Source organism: Spermophilus citellus (assembly GCF_964194105.1).
Source record: "Spermophilus citellus genome assembly, chromosome: X".
Lineage (NCBI taxonomy): Eukaryota > Metazoa > Chordata > Mammalia > Rodentia > Sciuridae > Spermophilus > Spermophilus citellus.
The window spans coordinates 147,621,815-147,642,684 of NC_138190.1; the positions used below are offsets into that span (position 1 = coordinate 147,621,815).

General features: G+C 46.3%; 2 protein-coding genes across 5 annotated transcripts in view; one reads left to right on the top strand and one right to left on the bottom strand.

Moving 5' to 3' along the window:
- Nucleotides 1-105: 105 nt before the first annotated feature.
- Nucleotides 106-12,147, bottom strand: FAM3A (FAM3 metabolism regulating signaling molecule A). 3 transcript variants are annotated; one of them, XR_014020127.1, is made up of 11 exons: nucleotides 12,015-12,147; nucleotides 11,665-11,737; nucleotides 9,490-9,603; nucleotides 8,907-8,930; nucleotides 6,162-6,285; nucleotides 5,974-6,032; nucleotides 5,533-5,583; nucleotides 5,131-5,215; nucleotides 4,922-5,048; nucleotides 3,640-3,915; nucleotides 106-232 (listed from the first exon to the last, which is right to left on the bottom strand). XR_014020127.1 is itself a non-coding variant. In XM_081278257.1 (10 exons), exons 2-10 carry the CDS (start codon nucleotides 11,675-11,677, stop codon nucleotides 3,820-3,822), a joined length of 693 nt encoding a protein of 230 aa, XP_081134383.1. In that variant the 5' UTR covers nucleotides 11,678-11,737; nucleotides 12,015-12,147; the 3' UTR covers nucleotides 2,225-3,819. The 3 variants fall into 3 exon arrangements, 2 of the variants coding, with proteins under 2 accessions (XP_081134383.1, XP_081134384.1); XM_081278257.1 differs by lacking the exon at nucleotides 106-232 and having other exon boundaries at nucleotides 2,225-3,915; XM_081278258.1 differs by lacking the exons at nucleotides 106-232; nucleotides 11,665-11,737; nucleotides 12,015-12,147 and having other exon boundaries at nucleotides 2,225-3,915; nucleotides 6,162-6,340.
- IKBKG (inhibitor of nuclear factor kappa B kinase regulatory subunit gamma) overlaps nucleotides 9,639-20,870 on the top strand; it is a 45,538-nt gene continuing 34,306 nt past the window's right edge. Inside the window, exons 1-2 of one of the 2 annotated variants that reach the window (XM_081278247.1) lie at nucleotides 9,639-10,926; nucleotides 11,059-11,171. The gene's annotated coding sequence lies outside the window, so the exon portion shown is untranslated. Of the gene's footprint in view, nucleotides 10,927-11,058; nucleotides 11,172-12,306; nucleotides 12,406-12,439; nucleotides 12,480-20,870 lie in introns of those variants that run through there. The other variant, XM_081278246.1, reaches the window with a different exon arrangement.

Sequence of the window (20,870 nt, forward strand, 5' to 3'; positions counted from 1 at the left end):
AAATAAGTAAAAAAATAATAAAACGAACTTTTGTCATGGCTGTGATGGAGCAGTGGTGCCTAAAGTACTTGCTCCTTGGAGGTGCAAAGTGTTGTAGTACCTTTTTTTCAAATAAACATGATTTTAAATTCATTTGTGTGGAAATTTATTTTAAAATGTATTTGGGGTTAGAAATGTAGCTCAGTGGTAGAACACTTGCTTAGCCTGTCAGGCTCAGTTTGGATTCCCAGCACTGTAAAAAAGAATGTTGTATAGTTTAATATGTGTATATGACATATAAGCAAATGTTCAAATGTTGGGCATGCATGCTTAAAGGGCTTTGATATATAAGCCATTAAAAACATTTGCAGCTCTAACTCCAGGCTGTTCTTTAGCCATAGAGAACCAATAAGTACACCACTTCTGTGCATGTACTTGGCATCCTGGAACATTCATACTATCCTTCTCAAATGGTACTGTGGCAGCGGTGAGGGGGAGATTCCTGACAGAAACAGGTGGTACTTGGAGCTAGGATACATGAGATGGCTAGGCTGGAACAAGGATATCTAGTTCCAAAAGAGAAGTCATCTGGACTGAGGGACCGCTACAACAAATGATAGCAACAACCAGAACAAAATGAATGTACTTAAGATGGGAGACCCACCACTGTATTGTATTAAAGGGCCACAGTGCTGACTCTGAGAGGCAAGCTTAGCTCCTACTCTCCAGGTAGGGGCCTCCAGAAATATTTTGTGATAAGTAAGCATGCATGGAGGGCATATACAAGCATATATAAAAGTATATGACACAGGGATGTATGGTGACAGCTGTTGTTTTTGCCTATCTAGCATAAAGTCATAGAATATATGTTTTCTCTGAAAGAACCATCCATTCTCCGCTTTCAGTTCAGTACACATGGTTTCAATGTGATAATCCCAACATTGGCTCCTGGGGCAGGCACATGCCCAGATATAGCCAATTAAAACCACTCATTTTTGTGGCAGAATAAGCCCATAATCCAATCTAGACTAAGGAGTTAGTCCCTAGGTACTTGTACTGAAACTACTGGGAAGGTGGGAGGTCTTGTTTTCTAGTGTTACTACACTGGCACCTTTACTATTTCCCTCCTTCCCACTACCTGGGAAGACAGTATATTGGAAAAATGAAGCAAACACAGAAAAGCAGAGCCAAGGAATGGAAAGAACCCATGTCCTAGTGACATTATTGGAGCTAGAAGCACCCAGGGGTTTGGGGGCCCATTAAAGGAACAATAAATACCATCCTTCTTTTTTTTCATAGATCAGTTTTAGTTTGGATTCTGGCACTTGTAACTGAATATGTCTGAACTGCTAAAGGGTTGACCTTGTGTAGGAGGAGCATGATATCCTGGCAAAAGACTGCAGGAAACTCATCCAGACTCTGCTCCCCACCATCAGCTTCCTGGCCCATGTTGGGCCAACTGGGGAATAAAGTGGGCCTGCTGTTTACATCTGTTACATGGGCAACACCCCAGTGGGGCACAGCCTCAAGGAAGAAGGAGCCATCACTCTGGCTCTCTCATGTGTTCCTACTCTGCAGCACAGTGGTTGGTCCTACACAGGCACTTCGTGAATGTTTGGTGAACAAATGGACAAATGGAGGAAAATTGGACAATCACAGCACATTGGGAGGCATAATGAGGTCTGTACACTTCCCAGCCTTACACTGAGTATCCTCAGTGAGGTTCCATTTCATCTTGGGCAAGCTACTAACCTGTGGAATTGTATACACCTAGCTTCTAACCTCTAGGCTCCATTGTAACTCTTTAAGCTTACAGGGTCCTTTACTTTTTTCTGTACAGTGAGGATAATGGCCAAATTTTGTAGGGTTTGCTTCAACATATAGGGAGTACAGGTGTGCAGATGAGACATTAGCCATGTATTGATCACTATAGAAGCCTGGTAAAGGGTACATTGGAGTTGATCATATTATTCTCTCTACTTTTGGAGATGTTTGAAATTTTCCATAGTAAGATATTTAAGAAATGAGCCAGGCATGGTGGACATGGCTGTAATCCCAGTGACTTGGGAGGCTGAGGCAATAGGATTGCAAGTTGTTAGAGGCCAGCCACAGTGATTTAGCAAGACTCTGTCTCAGAGTAAAAGATAAAAGGGCTAGGATGTAGCTCAGTAGTAAAGCACCCTGAGTTCAATCCCCAGACTGCAATTTTTTTTCTAGAAATAAATACACCTTTGATACTATAGTGGTGGGTACATGTCATTACATAATTTTGTCAAAACTCAGAATGTACAATGCCAAGAGTGGACCCTAATGTAAACCAATGTAGATTCATTGATTTTAACAAATGGAGGATGAGGGGAGACACTATCTTTTTTGCTTAGTTTTGCTGTGAACATAAAATAGCTCTAAAATGTTTCCTAGAAAAAGGGAATACACTATTATGAGCTTGGCACAGGCTCAGGGCTGGGCATTGGCTGCTACGAACATCATCTACATGCAGGCTGAGCTGTCCTCATTTCTCTGGTTTGATCTTTGCAGTTCTGGCATAAAAACTACTTTCTTCCTGGTGGGCCTTTTTTTTCCTGGGCACTCCCATGCCTCTAACTTGATATCTATCTGCCCTTGACTTTCATTCTGAAGGTTTGCTTTGCACTCAGTACTTTCCTTGGGTCTGGAAGCACTTAATACCTAGGAGTTGAAGGCTCAGAAAGCCTGTCTGCACAGCAGGATCCTAAGTCCATCACCCCCTAACACAGATACTTCAAGAATGCCTGACTGTCTTCTCAAATTACCACAATGCCCTGATTCCTCCCATCTGGGAAGTCCAAGCCACCCTTTCTTGTTTTTTGGAACTCAGAGTGCTTCTATACCCCTTATTTGGTATGTCAGCACCTCGACTGGTTTTAGTTATTTTACTTGTCCCTACAGGTGTGTTGTGGGTGGGAGGAAGTTGGTGAGTTTCCTTGGGTCCCAGAAGACAGAACCATGTCTCCAGTTAAGGCTATGGGTGACACCAACTGGGGAACTACTCTGCTTACCCCTTGAGTCACATCTTAGCCACGGGGGGGGGGGGGGCTGTCAATGGCAGGGGCCCTATAGAGAAAGGCTGTCTACTAAGGCTGTGGGGACAGGTTGGCTGAGTCTCTAGGACTTACCCCCTCCATGCACATAACACCACCCCTGACTCTCCACTGAGGACAACATCTGAATGCATTTCATTCCATTGTGGGCCATCAATTTATTAAGAGGTCATCTAGAAGGTGGGCCCTCTGACAAACCGCATACTGCCATGTACTACATTAGGGGCTGTGACCAGGCTCTGGCTACCTCACTACCCAAGGCCAGTCTGCTCTAAGGGCCCCTCTCCTGCTGAGAGTGAGGTTAGAGGCAGGCAGGCATGTGAAAGTGCTTACTAGGTTTGGCTCACTGAAAGCAATCACACTGTAAGCAAGTTTGGACCACAATATAGTGAGTGGGTCTGGAAGGGAGAGGTTCTGGAAGATGCCCCAACCTGCCAAGTAGCTACTACAGTGAGAAGAATGGGCACTTAGAGCATTTGCAGCCAGGGGCACTTGGGAATTGGGAAGGAGATGACATGAGTGGAAGAAAGGGCTAAGTGGGGGCTGACTGGGACCAGCTTTAGGAAAAGGAGATGGGTACCTGGGCTCCTATGACAAAGTATGATGGGCCAGCTCCACAGTCCCCATCATCTTGGGGTCACTGCCTCAGAGCCCTGATGTGTTGGGGCTGGGGAACCTCCTGCCTGGGCATGGGGCAAGACCTCGACTCTGTGTTGGCACCATGCAGACTCCCTCGGCCTGGTCCTGGTGATTGGCTGTGCTAGCTGGCCACACTTCTCCGCGGGATGCAGCCTTCCATCTCCAGTGCCTCAGGCCAGCCCTCATACTTGTTGGTGTGCTTACTGTTCTTCACATGCTGTGAGATGGAGGGAGCAAGAAGTCATGGTCTGGCCCTTAGGGACAGGGGACAGAAGTGGGCCAGGACTCTGGCCTTTGTGTTGTAGACCACCTGTGTGCTCTCCAGGCACTGGTTCCCTCCCTCTGCCCCAGGAAAAAATGACAACAGCTGTAATGACCTATTCCCTTGCAGGCAGGCAGCTTGGGGGTGAATTTCTGTGTACTTTTATGGGCTTGGAGGGGAGATAATACGTGTGTACCCCACCATAAGGAGTTATCAGAAGCTGTACTGAGAACAAGGCCATGGGGACATTTTATTCCCATGGTGAAGGGGGCAGCTTGAGCTATATTTTTGTTAGCCAGAGCCTTCTAGAAATTTGTGTCATAAAGATCAGACCTTGGGGCTGGGGCTATAGCTCAGTGGTAGAGCACTTGCCTATCATGTGAGAGTGCACTGAGTTTGATCCTCAGCACCACATAAAAATAAATAAATTAAACAAAGGTGTTCTGTTTATCTACAACTAAAAAAAATATTTAAAAAAGAGCAGATCTGGGGATGCTGTGGCTTTTGCTGGACTGGGAACCTCCCACAGATGAGGATGGTGACTGGGGCTCCTTCTCACCCAGCCCCAGCACAGGGCCTGACATGTGGACTCAAGAGGGCAGCAAGGGTGTATGGTGTGGATTGGGGATACTGGGTTTTGAGAGAACTAAGACAGTACTAAGCATCATGAAGGTGTTGGGAGGATGATTTCTTAGGTATGAGTCTTGCCACTGTGCAAACTTTGCCATTTAAAGACCTTTTAGGGTGCAATGCACATAGGATAGGGAAGGTCAAAGTTACTGCTCCTCCTTGTGCAGAAGGCAAATGGGCCAGGGCCACCCAGGGACAGATGGGGGACAGGGCTATTGTCTGTTTGCTTAGGGCCTAGCTGGAAAAAATTCAGGGTAGGCTGTGGTGTGAAGAGATGGGGTGGCCAGGCTTCCAGGGCTAGGAGGCAGAGGTGCTGAGTTCTCTGCTGTACCTGCTCAAAAGGGCTCTTGTTCTGCACACCCTTGGCCCCCACAAACACCCAGCTGTCGCGGAAAGCTAGCTCCTTGGCATTCCTGCTGCCCAGCTCACTGAAAAGCTTCCTGGTCTCTTCATTCATCCTAGCACACAGAAGAAGAAATGTGAGTTGTGAGCTGTCACTGTAGAGGGACAAGACTGAGATTGACCATGACACTCACTTACTTGGTGGCTGGGTCGTCGTAGGATGCCACAAACACCAAGGTACCTTCATGTAGTGGCCGAATGAACTTCAACAGATCATTGACATCTGGAGGGTGGCAGAAGGCAGGACCCACTGAGCACCCCTTCTCCCACCAATCCTTGTTCTCTAACTGATAAAACCCAAGTAGGGATTGGCCCCTGGATGTGCCAATGTACAAATGTACAGGGACAAATTGGTAAGGAAGCTGGGAACATCCTATTACAAAAAACATAGCCTCTGGACAGAGGTAATGATCTTTCCCCTCCTGCTGCCTTTTGGGAACCCAGGCAAGTGCTTGAAAAGCCCAAGCACATGGACACAGGGGAAATTCACCCAGTCATTTTTTGTCAGTGAAGTAGTAGGAATCTTTGACAGCCACTCACCTCCAGCCCACATGTCGAAGGCACGGGCCTCAATGAGCTCACCGCTGACCCCTGCGTTGAGAGGAGGAAGGGAGTCTTCCTGGGTGAGCTGCCCGAGTCACTCCACTCTACCACCTTGGCCCTCAAAACACACTCAGAACACATTGTTGATAGTTGTAGCTCACTCAGAATTGTAGAGCCTCTGCCTGGCATCTGAGGCCCTCCAGGGGCTCCCATGAAGTGCCCTTCAAATCCCTGGACCCTTCTAGTTCTTCAATGCTATCATGCTTTGGTTCATTGAGTCACACAGATCCCTTCCCAGACCTCCCTGAGAGTTCCTAGAGGGAAGGGTCAGGAAAAACACCCAGTAGCCGCCTAGGGAGGAAATGCACAGAGTGCAGGTCATGGCATGGCTTCTACCTCTTTGGTCTCAACTCTGACCCCAGAGCATGGGGAACTCACCATTCACCAGGGCAATGTTCAGCCCACGGCCCACGTTGTCCTTGACACTGCTCATGAGCCTAAAGGGATGGAAGACTTCCAGTGGGCACATCTGCTCCATTCTTCCTTGCACAGCCTTCAGCCCTTGTGGAACCAGTCTCAATTCCACCAGCCCACTTCCCAAACCCCATGTATCCCAAGGAGCTCACATCTTGTCCTCGAGGCAGATCTTGGGTCCGATGACGTTGGCAGCCCCACTGACCATGCGGAAGGCTAGGTGCTCCTCAGGACATGGCTGGGGCAGGCCACACTTGTACTTCCTGGCCCGTGGTTCTGAGCAGGGACAGCAGGTATGACCCATGGGCCTGGCCCTGGTGTCACCTAAGATCTGAGTGGGGAGGTCAGGACCAGCCATAGGGTCAAATAAGTGACCATATAGCAGGGAACTCAGTGGGGGTCATGGCTCAGGCTAAGGCCAGGGACACTTCATGGAAACTCTGTGTTCTGCTGGCAAGGTGACAGGGACTCAAGGAGGCTTTTCTGCGCTACTGGTGGGAGAAAAGAAAGGAGGTCAAGAGCCCTTACATAGCCAGGAACAAAGCAGGGGTGGAGAAAGTTAGGTTGGGGACCCAAATACATACACAGGGTACACAGCTAGACCAAAGTGGTAGAACTACAGCAGATGAGGAAAGCATAGGGATCTGCTAGTCTGATTTCCATAGGGTGAGGATGGGTGGACAGCCTGTTATGGGTTGAGCTGTGTTCCCACACAAGACAAGTTGAAGCCCTGACTCCAAGTACCTCAGAATGTGGCCTTGTTTGGAAATAAGGTCTTTATAGATAAATTAGTTAAGATGAGATCATACTGGAGTAGGTTGAGTCCTGAATGCAACATGACTGGTGTCCTTATAAGGATAACAGACAAAGGCACAGTGAAGGAGGCAGCTGTATGAAAATGGAGGCAGAGATTAGAGTGACATAGCCATAAGCTTTGTTGATAACTTGATTTCAGAGTTTTGGCTTCCAGAACTGTAAGAAAATACATTTCTGTTGTTTAAGCCACCAACTTTGTGATACTTTGTTATGGCAGCCCCAGGGTATTGATGTAGATTTTGGTACCAGGAAGGAGGGTGCTTATGTGGCAAATACCTAAACATGTGGAAATGGCTTTGGAGCTGGGTGGTGGGTATACGATGTAGAATTTTGAGGTGCATGGTAGAAAGGGCCTAGATTGCCTTTAAAAGATTGTTGGTAGAAATATGGACCATAAGCTGTGGGTGGTGTTACATGTCTGTAATCCCAGAGACTCAGGAGATTGAGGCAGATGAAGCACAAGTTTGAGGCTAGCCTCAGCAATTCAGCAAGGATCTAAGTAACTTAGCAAGACCCTGTCTCAAAATAAAAAAATAAAAAAGGCTGAGGATGTAGCTTAGTGGTAAAGTGCCCTATTTTAAATCTCATCCCCCCCGAAAAAGAAAATGGATTATAAACATGATTCTGATGAAGGCTCAAAAAGACAAGAGAGCTACAGAGAAAGCTTCTATTGTCTTAGAGAATGTATATGTTATCACAAACAAAATGTTGTTGGAACTATGAACATTAAAGTTACTTTTGGCCTGGGCATGGTGGTGCACACTTATAATCCCAGCTATTGTGGAGGTTGCAATATGAGCGTCATATGTTCTAGGCCAGCCTGGGAAACTTAGAGAGACCCTGTCTCAAAATAAAATTTAAGGACTGGGGTTGTAGCTCAGAAATACAGTGCTCGCCTAGCACATGCGAGGTGCTGGGTTTGATCCTCAGTACCACATAATAATAAATAAATAAAATAAAGGTATTGGGTCTAATCAGAACTAATAAATAAATAAATAAAATAAAACTTAAAAAAGAGCTGGGGATGTGGCTTAGTGGTAGAATGTGTGAGGCCCTGGGTTCAATCCCCAGCTCTAAAATTAAAAAAAAAATGTGCTTTTGGTGAAGTCTCAGAGGGAAATAAGGAACATATCACTAAGCATTAGAGGAAAGGCCATCCTTCTCATAAAGTGGCAAAGAACTTGACTGTCTTATGGTCTAGTGTCCTGTGGAAAGGAGAACTTGGATATTTAGCTGAGGTGATTTCTAACAAAGTTGAAGGTGTGGCCTGGTTTCTCCTTGCTGCTTACAGTGAAGTGAGAGCAGAGAGAGAAATTGAGGAAAGAATTGTAAACCATGAAGGAACCAGAATATAAAGATTTGGGAAATCAGCCTAATCATATTGCAAAATGAGAAAGCATCCTCTAGAGAGAATACCAAGGGTATGTGGCTGGCCAAGCTTTGCTAAAGAGATGAGGTGGGTAGCCTGTGGGTACACTCCATCCTTTCAGAAATCTGGACTTAAAATGTGGTTTTCTAGGTAGGATCTGTGGAGAAATCTCATCTTATAACTTGGACCCTCACAAATTGTACAAGAGACCAAAAATGGTTTTGTTAGTATTTTATACCAGCAGAAATACTGACAGTCTGAACTGAAAGGGACAGGTGATTCTGAAGACAGACCTGGGGATGCAGAGGCCAGAGAGGGTACAGAACCAGACAGTGAGAACATGTCTTGTTCCAGAGGAGAGGGTCACCCCAGCAGGCCCAGAGAGTAGAGCATCACACCATAGAGTATTCTTAGGCCTTGAAACCTTGCCTGCTGGGTTTAGGGTCTTCTTGGGATCAGTGATTCTTTTTTTTTTTCCTCAAAATTTATCCTTTTTGGAATAGGAATGTTTACTGTAAACCTGTCCCACCACTGCTTTCTAGCAGCAGGTAAATTGTTTACTAGGTTCACAGCACAGCTGGCTGTGATAGCTAGTTTGGGGAGGGAGCGATGGAGAGCAGAAATGCTGGGGGACTAGGGGAAGCAGGGGTGTTACAAAGGCAGTTTGAGGGGCAGGAAGAGGGGAGAAGCTGAGAGGTAACTGGAACCTTACCTGCAGTCACAGAGCTTTCTGGGCCTGTGGGTACAGAGAATTGTTTCTGTTAGCATGGAGGCCTCCAAGAGCCTACAGCAGGGCAGTGAGGCTCAGGGGCCAGGGACTAAACCAGGTTGCCCTGGGCATGCTCTCTGCTTATGCGTAAGTGATATTCATATGCAAAACTTAACACCATTTCTGCTCCAGAAAGAGGGTGAATTGGAATTGTAAAGAATGGTCAGGTGATGTATCACCAGTCACCTTCCCCATCTCAGAGCCCAGCAGACAGCCTGTAGGCATCAACCAGGGTGTCATTCCCAACTTTTAGTGGAAGCTTTCTCATCCCTTACTCTGACCTTACTAACTCCACTGGACACATGACTATAATTAGTGGGTGTTGCTTTCCTAGCTGAAGCTCCTGATTGGTAGGGGAAAGGATGCATTTGGTCCCAGGAGGTAGGCTGAGGGCAGCCAGAGGCACCCTGTGGGGGAGGGGGTGGAGAACCCAAGTTGCCTGCATCCCACCCTGGGCATCTGTCCCAAGACCAGGAGGCCACCCTGGGGACCTCTGCAGTGAAGCAAGGGAGGGTCCCACACTCACTGTTGAAGAGTTGCTGGATGCGAGGAAATCCACTGCCAGGCCCACCCAGGAGGATGCTGACTATGATCCAGGTAAGACCCACAGTGACAACTAGGGCCACGACGCGGAGCGGGCCTGGAGGCAGGACAGACAGGGGGCAGGCCTACCTCAGAAGATGGTGACCTCTGGAACCATCCCGTGACCCCTCATGATGAGATCTCCCCTTCTGCTTGGGAAGAAGTGACCAGAGGATGGGAAGGTGGGAACTGACCCCATCCCGCAGGCCCAAGAGGGAAACTCAAATTCCCTGGCAGGTGGACGGATGAAACTGACTTCAAACTTCCAGGCTTTCCTGGAAAGGTTTCCTTGGAAGGTTTGGAGGGGCTTTTCAGAATTCAAGTGTTCCAGAGGACTCCAAGGATTCTCTTCTAGGACCTCCCTCAGCTTTTTGCCTTTGAGACCACCAATGGATACCTTTGAGACAACCAAGGTGTTTGTGCCCCACCCATCTGCCACCCCTTTTCTTGTTCGTGCGTGCGTGCGTGTGTGTGTGTGTGTGTGTGTGTGTGTGTGTGTAAGGGAGAGATGCTGAGGATCAAACCCAGAGATTGGACATGCTAGGACAGAGCTGTGCCACTGAGCCACATGTCTAGCTTCTTTCCTCCTATTTTGATGGAGGGTCCTTATGCCTTTTGAAGACCAGTCCCTTCACTCGCTGCAAACTAGATCCTTGTTTCCCTTCCCTTCTCAGAGTTCTTGTAATAGGGATCTTTATCCTCACCCTCCCACATTTCAACATTGCTAATCTTAATACTGAAAGAAGAAAAAGCTCTCCTTCAAAACCCCATCCTCATGCTATTTACCCTTGCCTTCCTTTTCTCCATCAAACTTTACTTAGTTTTTTTTTTTTTTAATGTGGTGCTGGGGATCACACTCAGTGCATCACATGTGATAGGCAAGTGCTGTACCACTGAGCCACAACTCCAGCCCTCCCCATCAAACTTTAAAAGTCAACTATAGGAGCTGGGGATGTAGCACAGTTGTTGATTGCTTACCTAACATGTGTGAGGCCCTAGGTTCAATCACAGTCCCCCCCCACCCAAAAGTCAACTACAGTCTGCCTTTCCATCATCTTACCTCCCACGCTCTCCACAGCCTGCTCCAATTTGGCCTTGCACCATCCCAACCAAATATCTGGTAGCCAAGGCCACCCATAAATAACTGTCATGATGTCATGCCTCCAGTTATCCATTGGCTTTGATCTTCCTTGACCTGTTAGTGGACTACTCATGCCCTCCTGATGAAAACAATTCCCTGCTGGCTTCCAGGAAAGCAGTCTCCTGACCTATATGCTGCTTTTTCTCCTTGGTTAGATGGTCTTCCTCTACCTCCCCTTAAGCTGGACAGAAGGACTGAGTGGTAGACTGCTGGTATAGAATGGATGAGGCCCTGATCCAGGTAAGACCCACAGTGATAACTAGGTCCCTGAGAAAGGGGGAGGGTGGAGAAAACTGGACAGAGGCAGCCTTCTGTACCAGGCTGCCTTCTTATCTGTATCTGTATTTTCTTTTTTGGTGATTTTATCTACAGCCAGGTGTTGAATTAACAACATGTAATGATGACTTCTTGTTGTCTACCTCCAACCCTGAGCTCTGTTGTATCTCCACCCTCCCAGTCCCTTCCTCACTACCCAGATCCAGTTGGTAAGTACATCAAGCTGTGACCTTAGCAGATCTGAACTCCAGTTCTTAGTTTCTACTTTCCATCTTATCCCAGGCTGTCCTTCCATAAGGCATCTTTATCTTAGTTGTGCAGCTGATACCAGAGCTGCCATTTGGGTTCATATCCAACCGTACAGGCAGCTTTGTCAGTTTTTGTTTAAGGGTAGACCTCTCCATGGGTACTCTGCACCCATCTGCACCCCGCTGCCATGCTCTCTGGAGCCTCTGTCACAACTCATTTTCCAAAAAGCAGTCGGCTTGTTATCTGAGTTGGGTGAAATTTATATTATCCTTTATCTCATAGTTTGGGAAGCTGAAGTCCTCAGAGGTGAGGATTTTTCTCAAGGTTACCGAATAAGTGTTTGTTCACAGTCCTCCATTTTCTCAACCAACCCCAGTGGTTCACCCGGACCCTTCCTGACACAGATGTCGGGACACCTGGGCCTTCCTCCCGTTCGCCGTGGAAGCCACCCACCTGCCAACCTCATGTCCACTTCTCCCGCTGGGTTGGGACCGCCGGCAGGTGCACTGTTTGGGGACAGTGCGCTCTGGGAGGAACAAAGGAGAAGAGCAGGCTTGGGCAGGGGCCGGGGGCAAGTCTGTCCCGGGCCTCTGCTGGGGGGGGCAACACAATCGGTGTTATGTTGTTTCTCAAACCAGTCCTGAACGTGCCCAGGAGGGGCGTCGGGAACCCGCTGGCAAACAGAAGCCTCCGAGACTGGGGCGCAGAAGGTGTCTCGGACTCAGGTCACTCCTGAGAGAAACTCGGGGCTAAGGCCATTCCTCCCGAGGCTGGGACGGCGACCGGGCTGGCCGGGGACTTGCCTGGCCGTGGGAAGACGTGGGCCCGGTCAGGGAATGCCCCGTTGGGCCGGTGCCCGGCTCTACCCAGGGAGGAGAAGAAGCTGCGCAGAGGAACCCGGCAGGCCTGGCAATGGCGGCCGGGGGAGGGGCCAGAGCTCGCAAGCACCGCCCGCCAGGGGCCGTGCCATGAGGGAGCCACAGCCCCGCGCAAGCTCCACCTCCAAAGCCGCCAAGTGGGAGGAACCGGTATCTACCCCGCCCCCTCTATGCTGACGCCACGTCCCGGGGTCTCCCTTCAGACCATCCTTCGGTGGGAGAAACGACCTTTCTGAGTTGGTGCGCTAGCGCTCCCCTCTGTTTGTTCCTTGAGGCTGTCAGTTATCCGAGGTCTGGGTGTATTGACGACCTGGACATTAGAAATTGTTGTAACGTGCCACAGGTACCATATAGGGGAAAACAGAATCCGACAAGCCAGAACCAACCAGGGTAAGCCTTTGGATGCCTTTCCTTCCAGTCTGCATTCTGTCTAGAAGTGCGTTCCTTCTGCTTTACGTATCAGTCAGTTTGACAAGGGCATCTGAAAAGCTATTTCGACACATTTGAAAGCTCTTGCCTACTCCAGCCTGAACTCTCTGTCCTCAACTGCGCCCTGATCGTTACCTCACTGGGAGGGCTGGGACTACTCTGTCAGCTGTTCCCATATGTCTGGAAAGCAGCAGCTGGGCGGAATCAAAACAATATCCCTAACCTTTGACCCGGTGGTCAAACTTACAGGACCTCCTTCCTTAGGAAATAATCCAAAATACAATTTATAGAACCAGGCATGACACTACTCTGGCTAGAATCCAGTAGATTCTAGTTTGACACACACAACACACTCTCATACACACTTCTCACAAACATGATCAAAGTGATCTATTTTAGCAGTCAGTCTTCTCTGATGGTCATGGATTTGTATTTGGGTTTTGTCACCAAATTTGGTGGCCTCTCATATTTCTCTGGTACCAAACATTGGGCCTTATGGTATCCTCAGTGGGGCCCAGTACAACTAGCTGTCAGTTATGTACATCCCTGAACCAACAACAAGGCCCAAGGCACCTGCAGACCAGTAGTTCCTAGATAATAGTGTTTATACCTTGCCTGCAGCACACAAGGAAAAGTTGATTTAATGAGTCTTCTTAGGGTCTACACACAACTCCCCCCTTCCCTAGGGACACCACACAGGTGATATGCATTGAAGGACAGCATGCAGGAGTCCCTTATTTTCTCTGGGACTTCTTTTTGGTGCTGGGGATTAAACCAAGGACCTATATAAGTTGCTAAGCATATACCCTACCACGGGACAGCAACCCAAACCCTAGGACTGTTTCCTGATGTGCATACAGAAGGAGGTTACACTTGAACCCCACAGCTCTTCACCCTATCCACCCTGCTTGGTGCTGACCATTGTGCTACATAGAACACATATGCCCTGTCCATATTCCAGCTTTTCCTGTTGGGACTCTTCAATCCCCATGAAGGTTGACAGACAGAGGGACACTGTCATTTATCATTCAAAGTCAGCATTTAGCTCAAGACAGTTCCAACAGTTCTTAAATAGCACACAACACAAAATGGGAGTGGGAAGACTGTGACAGGTGTCTCTAGACCTGTTAGGTGTTCTTTTGACAATTTTATGCAGAAGAAAAAAGTATGCAAACAATTGAATAAAGTTTTGGGGATACCTGCTTAGGAGAACATAAAATGGATATAAACTTAAAGAGAAAGGGCTGAAGCCTCCACCAAAGAGAGCAGAGACTGAGTCCTCAACAAATAGAATCTTTTTCAGTTGTTGGCCAATAGGATGTCAGCAATTCTGAGACTTGGGAAGAGGAGAATGACATTGAGGGTACAATTAGAAAAAAGGAAGTTTGGACTGACACATACCATAGGATAATAAGTGTACAGAAACATAAAATAATACTATATATATTTGTATTGGAATTAAATATATATAACATGACATTTGACAATTTAAATATTCAATTATACTTTTTGTTGTTAGTGCTGGGGACCAAGCCTTGTGTATGCTAAGGATATGCTATATACCACTGGGCTATACCCCCATACCTTAGTTATTTTATTCTTTATTTTTGGGTGCTGGGGATTGAACCCAGTGGTAATCTACCATTGAGATACATACCCACCTCTTTTTTTTTTTTACATACCCACCTCTTTATGTTTTACTTTGAGATAGGGCCTCCCAGGCCTTGCCCAGACAGGCCTCCAATTTGTGAATTGCCTACCTCAGCCTCCCTAGTCACTGGGATTACAGGCATGCACCACTGTGGACAACTATAATGTCTTAATTCTTTAATTTTTTCATTTCGAAGTAATTATACACTTATAGAAGTTGCAAAAACGGTGCTCTTGTAGCTCCAGCTTTCCTCAGTGGTGATATATATAGCTGTAGTACAGTATCACAACCAGGAATAACACACTGGCACATTACTGTTGACTAGAAAATAGACTTTTTTTTTAAATACTACTGAGGATTGAATCAAGAGCATTCTTCCACTAAACTACATCTCCAGCCTTTTTTTTAAAGCTATACATGTACACAATATCTTTATTTTGTTTATTTATTTATATGTGGTGCGGAGGATCAAACCCAGGGCCTCACACATGCGAGGCAAGTGCTCTACTGCTGAGCCACAACCCCAGCCCTCCAGCCCTTTTATTTCTCCTCCTCCTCATCTTCATTTTTGGTACTACGGATTGACTGGGTCTTACTAAGTTGCTAGGGTCTTCCTCAGTTGCTGAGGCTGGCCTTGAACTTGTGATCCTCCTACCTCAGTGTAGGAGGGACCATTGGTGTGCATCACCATATTCAGCTAATTATTATTACTTTGGGGTACTGGGGTACTGGGATTGAACTCAGGGACACTTTACACTGAGCTGAATCCCCAGTCCGATCTTTTATTTTATGTTGAGATAGGGTCTTTTTCTAAAAAAAATTTTTATAACTTTATTTTATTTGTTTTTTTTAAAGAGAGAGTGAGAGAGGAGAGAGAGAGAGAGAGAATTTTTAATATTTATTTTTTAGTTCTTGGCGGATACAACATCTTTTTTGGTATGTGGTGCTGAGGATCGAACCCGGGCCGCACGCATACCAGGCGAGCGCGCTACCGCTTGAGCCACATCCCCAGCCTTTATTTGTTTTTTTAATGTGGTGCTCAGGATCAAACCCTGTGTGCCTCAGCTGTGCTAGGCAAGGGCTCTACCATTGAGCCCCAGCCCCAGCCCCAGGGATGGGGTCTTTGTAACATGCTGAGGCTGGCCTCGAGTTTATAACCCTCCTGCTTCAGCCTCCCAAATTGCAGGAATTACAGCTGTGCACTACTGTACATAGCACAGTAGACTACTTGTCCAGCATGTGCAAAGGCACTGGGTTAAAGTCCCAGCCCTGCAAAAAACAAAAACATTGGAAACGGATTTAAGTCTGTGTTCTAAGCCTGGTGCACTGATGTACACCTGCAATCTCATTTGTTTGGGTAGCTGAAGCAGGAGAATCACAAGTTTGAGATCAACCTGCACAATTTAATGAGACCTTGTCTCAAAATTTAAAAATAAAAGGGGTGGGGATATAGCTCAGTGGAAAAGCACTCAATCTCCAGTGCTTTTCCACTGAGCTATATCCCCATCTCCAAAATAATAATAATAATAATAATAATAATAATAATAATAATAATAATAGTAGTAGTAGTAGTATTTGTAGGAATAATTTGAGGTCTAAGGAGGAAGGACTATTTCTCCCAAGATGGTTCACTTGCTTCTGCCAGGCCCCAGGGGTCCTGTTCATCTAAGACCCCCTTAAACCAAGTGAAAGGTTCAAGGACACCCCAGGCAGTTTGAGCCCTGGTTCTGTTGCAGTTCTGGGCTTAGTCTCACCCTGACAGTGTAGCCATTTGGGCCCTCAGGATTTGATATTTTTCATGATTCAGTTGCTGACCCCTTCACTTTATAAGGCTGTCAAGGAAAAGTTTGTGGGCAAATGCCTTAGGGCAAAGGCAAGTGTGTGGGGGTGCTAATTTATATCACTGAGTTCTAGTTTTCTCTGAACATTTGGCCTTGTAAATTCCTTCCTTATGGAAAGCCAGAATGTAGTTAGCTCCTTGTTTCTGCAAAGATTCCTTGAAGCATTGAAGTGAAGCAAAGGGTGAAGCTCTAGGAGGCAAGAGACCTGTACCAGGGCCTCCTCTCTGGTCCTGGGGTGTGGCCCTGGGATAGTCTGATCAAGTCTCAGAGCTTCAGTTTCTGAGTTTCTCCTTTTGTTGTATAAGAAAGATGATCTCTTCTGGATACTTGAACTTAGTGAACTTGGAGGATAAAGCCCCACCCCATTCGTGCCTTTTTCTCTTTTCTTTCCTCCTGTCCTGCTTTAAAAAAATTTTTTTAGATGTTGATGGACCTTTATTTTATTTATTTTTATGTGGTGCTGAGGATTGAACCCAGTGCTCACACATGCTAGGCAAGCGCTCTACCACTGAGCTACAGCCCCAGCCCCATGCCCTGTCTTCTTTACTTTCTACTCTATGAGGGCAGGCAGGGGCATGTGCAGATCCTCTCCATCCCTGCCATCTGTGGCTCAGCCACTAGCAGTGGGCTAGGTTTAGATTAAGGGATGGAGTGAGTGGGAGTTTTCAGTGTTCTTTTTGTCTTTTCATTTTGCCAGAGCTAGTACCCCAGCACGGCAGACTTCCCTTGGTGTGAGTGTGGGAAGTCAAGCTTCCTGTTCCTGGGACTCAGTCTGAAGGGGTCAGGGTACCTTTGAAATTCTCATCCAGCTCAGTACTTTGCAAATCTAGGCTAGGAAGTTGAAGTTACCTTGTCTGAGGTAGGAGTCTAGCACGAAGGCCTGTCTAGCTCCCACCCATGATGTTGAAGGACAGGAGAAAAAAAAAGGGAACATGTAAAAAAAAAAAAAGGTGAAAAAAAGCAACGAGACACCGGGCCAGGCCCTCTGAAGGTATGAGAAGCAGAGTGTTGACATTAAATAGAGAGAAGGGGGCTGGGGATGTGGCTCAAGCGGTAGCGCGCTCGCCTGGCATGCGTGCGGCCCGGGTTCGATCCTCAGCACCACATACCAACAAAGATGTTGTGTCCGCCGAGAACTAAAAAATAAATATTAAAAATTCTCTCTCTCTCTCTCTCTCTCTCTCTCTCTCTCCTCTCTCACTCTCTCTTTAAAAAAAAAATAGAGAGAAGGGTGGAAAACCACCCTTTAATAGATCAAAGGAACACATCCTGCATATTTATTTCCATATTTATGCAAAAATTGCTCCATTGAAATGAAAAAAGTACATTTGGGGGTACTGGAGATGTAGATAAGTGGTAGAGTGTTTGCCTAGCACGCACAGAGCCCTGAGTTCCATCCCAATGCTGCCCAAAAATGTAAATTTGCAAAACACAAGTAATTAAGAATCATTAAAGAAAACCTGTTAATATCTTCTATATTTAATGTTAATCAAAGCCTCTGGATGGAGGCTCAGAGCTAGTGCAATGAATTATATGTCCAATTTGCATTCTTTTAAAAATTTGAGATATAATATACATACTATAAAATTCTGTTTTTTTTTCTTCTGGTACTGGGGATTAAACCCAGGACCTTTTATGCAAGGCAAGTACTCTACCACTGACCTATACCCTCAGCCCTAAATTTAATTCTTTTTTTTTTTTGTGGTGCTGGGGATTGAACCCTGTGCATGGTAGGCAAGTACTCTACCAACTGAGCTATATCCCCAGCCCCAAATTCATTCTCTTTTTTTAATATTTCTTTTATTGGTTGTTCAAAACATTACAAAGCTCATGATATATCATCTTTCATACATTTGACTCAATTGGGTTATGAACTCCCATTTTTACCCCAAATACAAATTGCAGAATCACATCGGTTACACACTCACATTTTTACATAATGGCATATTAGTGACTGTTGTATTCTGCTACCTTTCCTATCCCCTACTATCTCCCCCCTCCCCACCCATCATCCCTCTCTACCTCATCTGCTGTTGTTCAATTCTCTCCCTTGTTCCCCCCCCTTTCCCCTCACATCCTCTTCTATGTAATTTTGTGTAACATTGAGGGTCTCCTACCATTTCCATATGCTTTCCCTTCTCTCTCCCTTTCTCTCCCCCCACTCGTCTTTGTTTAATGTTAATCTTTTCCTCATGCTCTTCCTCCCTGTTCTGTTCTTAGTTGCTCTCCTTATATCAAAGAAGACATTTGGCATTTGTTTTTTAAGGATTGGCTAGCTTCACTTAGCATAATCTGCTCTAATGGCATCCATTTCCCTGCAAATTCTATGAAAATTCATTCTTTTTAAATGTACAATTCAGTGTGTTTTAGTGTAGGCACAAGTTGATGCATACATTAGCACTGTCTGGTTCCAAACTGTTTCCCATTGCTCCCCAAAGTAACTGACATCCCAGTAGCAGTCACTCCTTTTCTGTGGTCCCCCAACCCTGGGAAACATTGATTGACTCTCTGTGTATATTCACATATAACAGAAATCACACAGCATGTGGCCTTGTGTCTGACTTCGTTCACTTACAAAACGCTCAAGCTTTATCCATGTAGCATGGATTATTTTTTTCTTTTATTTTGTGATCAGTTGTTTGTTGTTTATTTCTATTAGTTTATTCAGTTATCCATTTTTTTAAAGAGAGAGAGAGAGAATTTTTTTTAAAGAGAGAGAGTGAGAGAGAGAGAGAGAGAGAGAATTTTTTTAATATTTATTTTTTAGTTCTCGGCAGACACAACATCTTTGTTTGTAGGTGGTGCTGAGGATCGAACCCGGGCCGCACGCATGCCAGGCGAGCGCGCTACCACTTGAGCCACATCCCCAGCCCAGTTATCCATTTTTAATGAAAATTTGTGTTGTTTTTACTATTCAGCTATTATAAATAATGCTGCTCTAAGCACATGTGTGCAAGTTTTTGTGAAAATTTTTGTTTTTCCTAGGCAGTGTATACCTAGAGTGGAATGACTGGGGCATATGGGTCTTCTGTCCTTGCCTCATTGTAGGCACTAAGAGCCAACAGTTGGCTATCCTCACCCGGGGCCTCTTGCTTCCAGGCCAGATTAGGCAACTAGATCTTAGGTGACAGTTGAGGGCCCTTACTTAAGTCATCCTTTCCATGGTGTAGGCATCCAGAGATGAGGAGCCAGTTGACCCCTCATCCTCACCTAGTCCTTCATACCTTTGCCTAAGTTTAGTGATCCAGAGATGAAGGGACAGTTGGATGATCTCAACAGTCTCTCATTCTCCTTTCTAATGTTGGCACCAAGATCTGTGCTTTCAAGTGACTGTGGTCACCTAGGCCCTTATGCCCTTGTCCCAGTACAGGCATCCAGCATGAAGTAACAGTTGATAGTCTCAACTGGGCCCTCATATCTTTGTTCAGTGTTGGCACCTAGATGTGACAGTTGACTGCCCCTGCCTCTACCGCATGCATCAGTCCCAGTGTAAGCATGAGAGCTCAGGTGCTGTTTAAGTGTCTTCTTGCTTGTATTCTAGTATAAACCTGAGGGTGGCAATTGATGTTCCCCATCTGGCTTTTCATGCTTCTATCTAGGTTTCATGATCCAGAGTTGAAGTGATAATTGAATGACATGACCCAGTCCCTCATTCTTTTTTCCAGCATATGGACCAAGATCTGGGGTCCTAGTTGATTTCTGTCACCTGCTTCATAAAGCTGAGGTGGAATCAGTGTCTATTGCTGCACTTCATGTATAGGGCACAGAGGAGCTCCCACCCCTGAAATGCTCCTGAAATGTTGTGTCTTTTGTAAACCAGACCCGGAGCTGACATGACAGTTGTCTGTCCTCATTCGGGACTCTACCTACTATCTCTGTTCTAGTGGGCATACTGTAGTTTTGGTGTCAATTTTAAGCCCTGACTTGAGCCTTGTACCTCAGCACCAATGCAGCACCCAGAACTGAAGTGACAGATGATTCCCCTCATTGTGTCTGTATCCTTATTCTCCAGTGTAGGGTTCTAGAGTTGAGATGACATTTGCCCAATTCAGTGAAACCCAAAAGCCTGTGTCAGAATGTATTCATTCACAGATAAAGTGATAGTTGAATGTCCTTACCTGTTTTCTCATGCTTTTGTGCCTCAGTGTAGACACTCAGGGCTGAATGTCCTTACCTGGGACCTCATTGTAATGTCCTACAGCTGAGATAACAATGAACTGTCCTCATCAAGACCCTCATTTTATTTATTAGGCACCCAGAGGTCAGGAGACAGATGAATGTCTCACCAGGCCCTCCTGTCCCTGTCTTAGTAGCCAGGTAGAACAGGATCAGATTAGGAGGTCCCCACCTGCTGTCCTTCCCAGTTCACACTAGTTGCTCAAATGTTGGGGGGCCCACATGGAGCTAGGTTCTTCCTACACTTTGGGGTCACCCTACTGTCCTTACATAAGAGCCTTCACCTCAGCTATGCCATGTAAGTAGGTTCCCAGGATACAGCCCTGCTAGGTCCCCTACAGCCTATAAAAGTTGGGATGTTGCCCCAGGGGCTTCACAACAGAGTTCTGAGCAAAAAGAGCCCTGCAAGGTCTGAACTAGTTCTTTTGCCTTCACTTTTTTTCCCCCAGGGTTCAATGTCATATTCAGGCCTACATCTGAGGCTTTGAAGACCCAGCACTGCCAATTACAGCAGTTGAGACTTAGAAGGCTCCATCCCAGGGCGAGGGATGATGCCCTCTGGTGGTGCATGGGGCAAGTTGTGGGTGCATCCTCAGGGATAGCTCTGCCTGATTGGGCCACCTCCCGGTTCATCAGTCTTGGGTCATTCCGTGCCTTCCACAAAGCCTGGTCCACCGGTTGCAG